At 35.2% G+C, this 9,401-nt stretch overlaps 2 protein-coding genes and 1 long non-coding RNA gene across 4 annotated transcripts; 1 reads left to right on the forward strand and 2 right to left on the reverse strand.

Annotated features, from left to right (window-relative positions):
- Positions 1-749: 749 nt before the first annotated feature.
- Positions 750-3,715, reverse strand: LOC107785898 (ADP,ATP carrier protein 1, mitochondrial-like). 2 transcript variants are annotated; one of them, XM_016607296.2, is made up of 4 exons: positions 3,528-3,715; positions 1,900-2,372; positions 1,445-1,816; positions 750-1,315 (listed from the first exon to the last, which is right to left on the reverse strand). In XM_016607296.2, the coding sequence occupies exons 2-4, from the start codon at positions 2,368-2,370 to the stop codon at positions 1,019-1,021; spliced, it is 1,140 nt and encodes a 379-aa protein (XP_016462782.1). In that variant the 5' UTR covers positions 2,371-2,372; positions 3,528-3,715; the 3' UTR covers positions 750-1,018. The 2 variants fall into 2 exon arrangements, with proteins under 2 accessions (XP_016462782.1, XP_016462780.1); XM_016607294.2 differs by having other exon boundaries at positions 1,900-2,378; positions 3,528-3,714.
- Positions 3,716-5,155: 1,440 nt separating this feature from the next.
- LOC107785899 (uncharacterized) lies at positions 5,156-8,596 on the forward strand. Its single transcript, XM_075244333.1, has 7 exons — positions 5,156-5,278; positions 5,369-5,525; positions 5,631-5,695; positions 6,097-6,149; positions 6,230-6,745; positions 7,301-7,472; positions 8,231-8,596. Exons 2-7 carry the CDS (start codon positions 5,381-5,383, stop codon positions 8,417-8,419), a joined length of 1,140 nt encoding a protein of 379 aa, XP_075100434.1. The 5' UTR covers positions 5,156-5,278; positions 5,369-5,380; the 3' UTR covers positions 8,420-8,596.
- Positions 6,029-7,415, reverse strand: LOC142176472 (uncharacterized). The gene is made up of 2 exons (XR_012705106.1): positions 7,276-7,415; positions 6,029-6,530 (listed from the first exon to the last, which is right to left on the reverse strand). It is a non-coding gene; the product is annotated as an uncharacterized LOC142176472 (long non-coding RNA).
- Positions 8,597-9,401: the final 805 nt, after the last annotated feature.

The raw sequence follows: 9,401 nt of genomic DNA on the forward strand, positions 1-9,401 counted from the left end.
TTAATATGAACATATTTTATCTTATACAGTAATATGTACGCGGACCTTACCCCTATCTTTAAAAGGCGGGGGCTGTTTCCGATAGACCCTCGGCTTAGGGAAGATAATAATTCATGAGGATGTCCCAAAAAAACTTCAGAGTTTGAAAGGGTGATATTTTTGGCTAGAATGAAGTCCATTAAACTAACTTAACTCATTTATATCAGATTAAAAATTAATGCTTGTCGAATTAATCAAATAGTAGCTCACCTAATCTATTAAGTTAAAAATAGCTAACATATGTATAATATATGTATAACTGTATATAATCAACGTATAATCTATGTATACCGGCTAGAAAAAGTAAACATTGAATCTAGCCGGTTATTTGTTTAACAATCCCAAACTTATCTGTAACTATCTAACAAGTGATCTAATTTTATAAAAATTTATGTCCTCGATGACAGTGGCAGAGCCACATTGAAGCAAGGGTCATATGATACCCTTTGCTAAAAAACTTTACTCGTAATATATGTATATTACAAGCCTAAAATAATAAAATGCATAATAAATACAAAGGTTGAGTCCCGTTGACCGGAATCAGAAGCTTGAATAGCCTATTTTTATAAAAGTTGAATTCCCTTAGTGAAATCTCTGGCTCTGGCACCGCTCAGTGAATATAACTTAAACTCTTATTTTAATCCTTTAGAACTCCATTCCCCCTCTCCCCACAGTTCCGTTCCAAACTAAAAGAGAAAAGAAGCAGAACATAGAGAAGATTCAACTACGTTATTGAGTTGGTTGGATAATCTATCAAAGAGATTACCTCATAAAAGTGAAATAAAACATTTATGCATAGTGTGCCTTGCCATGTCTATCAAAATTGGGCACTCTACTCTACTAGAAACTGCACCAACAGTTGCCACAAAATGTATCGCATCTCCTCTCCTACTGAAGTAAACAAGATACTTCTGTTTGGTAGCTAATTATTCAAAACCCCAATTAAGAATCATAATAGGGATGACAAGAATGATCAATCTTAAGCACCACCGGATCCATACTTCTTTCCGAGTACAAGCATTTGAAGTTTGTCGTAGCCAGAAAGGACACCAGCGCCAGCAATGGCACGAAGAATGTTTGCACCAGCCCCCTTGAAGAGAGACTTTGCACCCTCATTCTTCAATATTTGAGTAAAAGCATCCATTGAGCTTTTGTATTTCACTGCTTCACCAGATGTCATCATCATTCTCCGACGAACAGTGTCAATTGGATAGGATGCAAGTCCAGCACCATTTGTAATTAACCACCCTAGTGCAAAGCTAGCAAAGAAGCTATCCTGAAACCAATTAATTAAAGAAAAAAACACACATATATGAAACATTACAAACACTTCATCAGCAAACAAGTCTAATACAAATGCTTCTTTAATACTGAACGCGATCACTAGAGTTATAGGCAACATTACCTGTAGGCCTCCAGTGAGGACAACTGGTTTCAAAGAATCATACAAACCAAAGTAGAGACCACGGTACACAATGATCCCAACACATGAGATATTGAATCCACGGTAAAGTCCAGCAACTCCATCAGATGCTAATGTCTTCTTGTAGACATCAACAAGGCCATTGAACTGTCGCTCCCCTCCACCTTTTGCAGCCTTAGCATCATTTGCAAGCCTTGTTCGGGCATAGTCAAGGGAATACACAAAGAAAAGGGAAGATGCACCAGCTGCACCTCCTGATGCAAGGTTGCCAGCGAACCATTTCCAGTAACCGTCTCTTTCCTTTTTGAAGTTAAAAAGCCTCTTGAAGTAATCTTTAAATGCAAAATTCAAGGCCTGCACAAAAAGAGAAAAAAATATATCACGAGAAGGAAGGAAATAACTTAAATAACCAAGTTTGTCTGAGAAAAAGAACGAGCCTGAGTTGGGAAATAACGAATAACGTTGGCTGTATTGCCTCTCCACAATGACATAATCCCTTCTTCTTTCATTGTTCGGCTAAAACATTCAGTTATGCCACTGTATGGTTTTGACAACCGACCAGCCTTGATCATTTCGTCCTGGTTTTGGATCAGGAGTTTGACGCGCTCAATTGGAGCGGCTGCTGTCTTTGACACTGCTGCTGAGACACCACCCATAAGAAAATCAACTGCAAAGCTGGAAAAACCTTTCTCTGAAGGAGCTTGAACAAAAACTGGCGATGAGTAGGACGAAACCATGGACATGTCATATTTTCCTTCACATTGATGCAACAAAGGTCTCGTCTGATTTCCATATTTATATTGCCTTTGATATGCCAGAAGATCCCGATTTTGGGTAGATCTAACCAGGAAGTTGCCAGATACCTTATGAGCAACAGAGGGGTAGTATTGTGGCTGATCAATCGTCATCGCTGTCTCTTAAAGAACAAAAAAGATGAAAATGATGAATTTGACATGAGCTAAATAAATAAGAAGCTAAGATGATAAACTATTAAAGTGCAAGCACATTTTGGCTGCAGGAAGCAATACAAACATAGTGAAATTGCAAGAAACAGACCTCTTCCTTAAAACAACTAAGATATCTATGTATATATATGTTCCACTTCTAGACATAAATCATTGACTAAAATTCCAACATTAATCCTTTCCAGAATAAAATTGGTAGTTATTACTGATACAAAGACTAATATGTTTGATGGTCCACAACAACAACTATCCATTCCCCTTTTTCACAACTGAGAAAAATGAAAAATTAATTTTACAACAACTATTACTATGTGTTAGTCCCACAAATTGGGGCCGGTTATACAAATCTTCACCAGCCATATTTCTCCATTTAATTCAAAAAATATATTAGTATCGAACCAAAATAAGAAAATATGGATCATTGCATATGACCAAGAATTATCATTAAGCCTTATATTCAAACCTTATTATAGCAACAAAATCAGTGTGAGAATGGGAACGTGGTAAGAAAAATTTCAGTTCTATTTTAGTCTAACAATTAAAGGACCGCAAACCAATTCCAACAAAACAGTAAAATAGAAGAAGGAACTCGATAAATACACAAACATCTTAAGTTTACAGATCAATATTCAATCACAACTTTGGTCAAATCCTTAGATATATGCATATACTACCTTTGTTACCTCATATTGCTACAGAAAATAAACTTAACGAGTAGCTTCCATATTAAAATTTTAAAATGGATACTAAAGCAAAATACTACATCAATTTAATCATTCAAAAGGAGAAAAAATCGCCAGAGTTCCATTATCGCGGTCATAATAGTTGGTTTATATATATACATTTCCTAGAGAACAGTAATCTAGCTTATATTTTTTTTTCCCCACGAGCCATATACTACAAAAATAAGAATAAAAATAAAAATTGTTAAGTTCAAATGCTAAAAATTCAGCCAAACGTGAAAATATCAAGTCAAAGTAGACGTTTCAATTTTAGAAAACAAGTATGACAATGTAAATTAGATCCAAAACTTACTCCAAATGATGATGATAATATCACATAATAGAAGCAATCATCTAAAGAGAAAACAAAAGAATTACCTTCACTCTTTGAAGAATGTATGCGTTTTTTTTGGTTCTTTTTCCAAGAGAAAATCAAGAAAGTTTTGTACCTGAAAAATGAGCATAAGTTTTAGGCAATTTGGTTGCTTTTAAGTGAGAAGGAGAAGGAGATTCAGAGTGGAGAGAGTCTTGTATTGCCTCTAACAGTGGAGTTAAAAGTGGAGATGATAGGCAGAGAGGGAATCAAGGAGACTGTTTTTGGTTTAAATATGACACCTATACTTTGTCTAACAATATTATAGGTGTGAATCTTTAATGTGTAACAAAACTATTTTATATTCTCTTAATTTTTTCACACAAAAATTAAGTTATATACGAGATATAATTTTGTAACACAAAAATTAACTTAAACCATAGAGCCCAACCCGTGATTTAGATGGAAGCGCAAGAATTTTTGGAGGCCATTTAAAAACGAGGCTTTTAAGCCCGTGGCCCGTGAAGCTTGACTAAGGCCGGGCTGGGCCGGCCCATGGGCCTAATAAAAATACATATTTAAAGTATATAAAATATAAAAAGTACATGACACAAAAAATAACAAGAAGAGTATCTCAAGCTTAAAGTTTATTAAGTTCATCATATTAAAAGATCGAAGTATTAAAACGTTTATTAGTTTAAATTTTTTAATTTTTCTTAATATTTAACTAATTAATATTGCATACGAATTGTAGATGTAGATGAAAGTGAAGATGTTAAGACAACCTTCTCACAAACGGATTCAAATGTGTTTGATGAAGATGATGTGTTGGATATCACATAAGCGTCATGGACGTTCTCTTGAATAGTTTATTTTGAGTTGTGACTTTTAGTGAATGAAATATAGTCTTGTCTTTTACTTTTTTAGTGTTTATTGTGATATATTCGAACAGTATAAAAAGTTATTAAGTTTTGTAAAAAAAATTCAATAAGATCTTTTAAGTTTTAAATATTTATCTTTTTTTAGGTTAGAACTTAAAGAAAAATATAAAATTATATTTATAAGAATGATGGGCCGGCTCTTGGGGATCCGTAGCCCATATAAGGCTAGGGTGAGCTGACCATTATAGGGCCCATCAAAATAGTGAGCTAGCCCAGCGCAACCCGTCAATTTCTAAAGCTCATGTGGCTTGGGCTGGGCTAGCCTAACCCTGCCCATATTGACACCTCTATTAAACCATTATGGAAAATTTTGTCTTCTCATGTATAGGCCTAATTTTTTTTAATGAGAAAAACATGTGGAAACTTTTTATTTTTGGCGACGGTAAGATTTGAAGGTAGACTTCTTTGAAATTAAGGAGGCTTACCTAGTATGTTAAACTAAATGGATGCAAGCAAAAGAAGTGTTACAATTTGATTTGACAAAAAACCCTTAATAATCTTCAAGCTACAAAAAAAGGGGGGTAGAAGAAATAAATCAAATCGGTCAGAATTTTTATAAAAAAAAAAAAAAAAATATTAAGCTAGCCGTGTCAAAGCAATTCTCGACCGGATAGGAAAAAGTACCAATACTTCAGCATGTGGTACAACATGACCAAAGCATACACGGTAAATGATAAATGCCTTGGATCCGAAATTAGATCTGCACATAATTCCCAATAGGATTAAAAATCAGCAAAAAGAAAATAAATGAGAAAAATCCCTAACGGTCAAAAAGGAAATTAAATAAATAATTAATAAAACCCTCCGAAAGCCTTAAATCCCAACGGTCTTTAGTGTCAGCTCCTTCCACAACAAAGAAACGTTGCATTTCACCTGTGAATTCATTCACTTAAAAAATCTTCTGAATTCTTACTTTATATCTGAGTTTTGTAGAAACAGTCTTAAACTCTACTCATTTTTTTTAGGTGTAACCCATTATGGAGATAGCCATAATTGATTGGAAAACGATTGATTCAAGATTTGTTAAAGATGATCTTTTGGAGCATTTTAACGCCCCTCAATGGGTTGATTTTCTTGCTCCTGATGCTCCTGTTGATGATGATGCTTGGTTCTGCAAACCTGGTAACTTAATACAAATAACAAATGTGTTTGTTTTCTTTCTTTTTTTACTATAGATTTGACTAAATTTCGAGTCTTTTTATTGCCCCTTTTCTTGTTTTGGAGCAGATTGTAATCATCCAAAGACAGTGGAAGATTTCTATAAAGCAACTACCCCTTCTTGCTCTTCTAAGGTTTGTGTTTCTTTTCCTATTTTTGGTTCAAAATTTGGTGTCTTGATTTATTAATTCCCATATGTCTGTTGATAAAATGTGGAAAAAGGTATTGTAATTTGAGTGTTTCGAATATTAGTAAATGAGTTCTTGTGGGTAATGGTTAATTTCACCATTCACTGCAAGATTCAGGATTTGCTCTTCATTTTTCTTGTGGGGAAAGGAGAAGTGAATTCAGTGTTATGCAATTTTCAAGAAAATTTCTAGTCAATCTTCATTTGTCCTTTTAAATTTCCTATTTTCTCTCTTTGATTTTTGCTAGTTAACTGATTTCCTGACTTTTCAAACAAATAATGGAATGAACTCGTTCTATAACCTTTCATTTCTTATTCAAGTTTTGCTAACTTTGTTGTAATTTACAGCTTCAAAGATCAGCTAGTGTATCAGATATACCTCTCGGGGAACGAAATAGGAGGTAACTGATATTTATGCAATGGATTCTACTGAATTTTATTTGGACAAGATTGTGAACTGAATGGTGTTTTTCAATTTCAGAGATGCAACATTAAAAAAGAGAGGGCAAATTCAACCATCAGTGTCATTGAACAAGGACTTGAAATATGATAAGATTGTGGAAGATAGTGAGAATCAGAATCCCAATTTTGCAACCCCTCCGCGGTTCAGGACTAAATTGATGAAACAAGCAATCAAGTCAAGCGCGGAGAAGAAGCCGGTTGATGATAATATCTCCTTGCAAAAAGAACAACAGATGCCAAAGTTGAGAAGTACTCTTTCAGCTAGGAATCTTTTTGCTGGTGGTGATTTGTTGAATAAGGTGACTGACTTCTGCAATGAGCTGAAGAAACTAGTAACCATCAGAACTAAAGAGAAAGAGAATGGTGCAAATGAGAACTTGGAAACAAGTCCACTAATGGGGAATAAACAAAAGGCAAAAGATTGTATTGTTGATGATGAGCAAAGGGAAAGGAAGCCATTGCTTGAGATGACTAAAGAGACTAATGAAACAGTGTCAAAAAGCAACATTAAGGAGAAACAGAGAAGGAAACTACTGTAAGTTTCACATATTTCTTGCCATCTGCATCCTCACACACAAACATTTACATGTTTTGTAGATAATTTCAAAGTTTATTTAGTCAACCATTTTTTTAAGATGTAACTTGTAAAGGAACATTGTTTTGAGAATATCATAATCAAACTACAGTTCACACGGAAGATCTCATTGTTTATAATATTTCGATCAGGTCGACACCATGCTCGTGCTAATCCTAAAATATAATGGGGTGACCATTCAGAGGCAAATAAGAATTTAAACTTGATCGGTTCAACCTTGAGAGTTCTTAGCCACTGAACTCATTGTACTTTTAAAATTATGGATCCTAAATTTAATATTTATTGAAATTGAGTGGTTTATCACATTCTATATCTCGTGTCAAAAATATTGGTTCAGTCAGAATGTATAGCACATAGATTGCATCCCCCTATGTGACCGTTATACTAATAATGGTTATGTTTTCTGGAAGTTACCCAAATGTAACACTTGACCAAAAAAATACATTATTAGAGGGTGTACTGAGTATTACTTTTGGTGAACTATCTTCCACACAGGAGAAATGATAATGCAGAAAACACACCAATACTTGTGGATGTGAAGAACATAAAGCGCAAAGATGAAGATATCTTGTCCCAGATCCGCACGAATCCTCCTACTCCTCAGTGTTTCTCAGCCAGCCGTGGAACTACAAAGGCCACTCCATCTAAGGCAAAGTATAGACCTCTGGTATGTATGAACCTTTTCGTCCCTAGATTGCAATTTACAGTTGAATACTCTGTGATCTCCTCGCCTTGTGCATAGTGATATACTTGTTCAGTCTCACAAAAACTTGATTATAGTACCCTCTTTGCTATGCTGCTATGAAGTACAACATCCCCTTTTCGGCTTTTTCATCCAAAACAAAGGGAAACCTTATTTTCTAGTTGCTGCTAAGTGCTCCCCAAGTTGGTGGAGGAAATGAGATGTTGTCTCCTTATATATGTGATCTTGGACAATCCTCACCTCATCAACTAGTTTTTGGGATTGAATTCGACCCAAGAGCTATAACCAACAACAACAAACTCAGTGTAATCCCACAAGTGGGGTCGGGAGGTTAATGTGTACGCATACCTTACCAAGGTAGAGAGGCTGTTTCCGGTAGACCCTCGGCAACTACAACCAACTCATCCTTAAAACATGATATAGGAGATGATCTTTGGCAAGAATCAGCAGCATTTTGATTGTTTATCAGGATGCTGCTAAAGTTGAACAAAATAGGATAAGATAAAAACTTAACGAGTCATTCAAAGGTTTTGAAGAAGCTCGATTGACGGTTTTGATCTTGGGCTCTTTGGTAGAATTGCAAAATGAAAAAAAGTAATAAAACCCCATAGAACAAAAAGCACCAGTTGCCCTCCAATAAATCTTCAATCTGCTCCATTTTTAATGCTTTTTAACTGTTGATCTAATTATCTATGGACTAATAACACTGAATCTGACATTAGGAGACAAGGGGTATCCTTCAAGAACTGGAACAGAGCAGCAATGAAGAGAAGAGAAAGGAAGATCAAGGGAAGATGATGAGTAATAATCAACAAGGACAGAGAGGTGGTGCTATTGTTGCTGAAAAAGAAGCTGCTGCTAGAGCTTTGGATGTCTTCTGGTTCTTGAAACCTTGCACTCTTTCCAGCTGAAATGGTCAAAGCCCACTGCTGCAGAACATTTCATGAAGTGATTCTTTCATACTTAAATCATCTATTTTTTTTCATAGAAAAATTCTTTCATTCTTTATAGTTTCTGATACACTCAATCATCTATTGTTACCCCATTTATTTGGTCTTTGAGGATAATAAATTAATAATAAGTTGTAAGAAGCAGTTCAAAGGTCCACCCACCGTATTAAATAATGCTATCTAATACTCTTATCCTATATTCAGTTTTTAGCATACTTTATCAAAGACAATTCTCATAAAGTTTTCAACTGTAACAACACCAATACCAAAGGATTCTTGTGAGCCATCTTGCTTTTGTGTGATTATTCAGAACTACCCCACAACCCCCACCCCCAATCCATCCACCCTCATTTGCCCAGTTTTTCTCCTTTCATTGGATGGCTCTTGGGAGCTGGTGATGCCACTGTAATATAATATAAGATGACTAGAAATAATATTACAAGAAAACAGCTTTATCTCAATCATTATCATTCCAACAGATGGACCAATGCTCCAAAAGAAGAGTAGAAAGAGACTTTACAGATGGATGGCTCTTGGGAGCTGGTGATGCCACTGTAATATAATATAAGATGACTAGAAATAATATTACAAGAAAACAGCTTTATCTCAATCATTATCATTCCAACAGATGGACCAATGCTCCAAAAGAAGAGTAGAAAGAGACTTTATAGAAGAGGAGCAACACAAAAACCCCACAGCAGAAAGGGAGTCCTCATCTGTATTGTCACTGTGCAATAATTTTTCCCAAGGCAATGATAACCAAAACAGCAATACTCCATCTCACAAAGCCTTAAGGAAAAAACAAGAAACCCAACCAGAGATATGAGAACATTCACTTAGGCAAACAATTGAGTGGTTGATTATATTGGAACGAAAATCATAGTCAAATCTATCTAATATTTGGTACGCAGAGAGTGCAAGTAACAGAAGAATAACCAAAGTG

The sequence above is a fragment of the Nicotiana tabacum genome, chromosome 22, assembly GCF_000715075.1.
Source record: "Nicotiana tabacum cultivar K326 chromosome 22, ASM71507v2, whole genome shotgun sequence".
Classification (NCBI taxonomy): Eukaryota; Viridiplantae; Streptophyta; class Magnoliopsida; order Solanales; family Solanaceae; genus Nicotiana; species Nicotiana tabacum.

Excerpts from the sequence above, each read along its gene's own strand:
- LOC107785898 (XM_016607296.2), bottom strand. The coding sequence starts at position 2,370 with ATGACGATTGATCAGCCACAATACTACCCCTCTGTTGCTCATAAGGTA. Across the intron at positions 1,817-1,899 it reads TTCGTTATTTCCCAACTCAG|GCCTTGAATTTTGCATTTAA; the intron begins GCTCGTTCTTTT and ends CTTTTTGTGCAG. Across the intron at positions 1,316-1,444 it reads TCCTCACTGGAGGCCTACAG|GATAGCTTCTTTGCTAGCTT; the intron begins GTAATGTTGCCT and ends AATTGGTTTCAG.
- LOC107785899 (XM_075244333.1), top strand. The coding sequence starts at position 5,381 with ATGGAGATAGCCATAATTGATTGGAAAACGATTGATTCAAGATTTGTT. Across the intron at positions 5,526-5,630 it reads TGCTTGGTTCTGCAAACCTG|ATTGTAATCATCCAAAGACA; the intron begins GTAACTTAATAC and ends GTTTTGGAGCAG. Across the intron at positions 5,696-6,096 it reads CCCCTTCTTGCTCTTCTAAG|CTTCAAAGATCAGCTAGTGT; the intron begins GTTTGTGTTTCT and ends TGTAATTTACAG.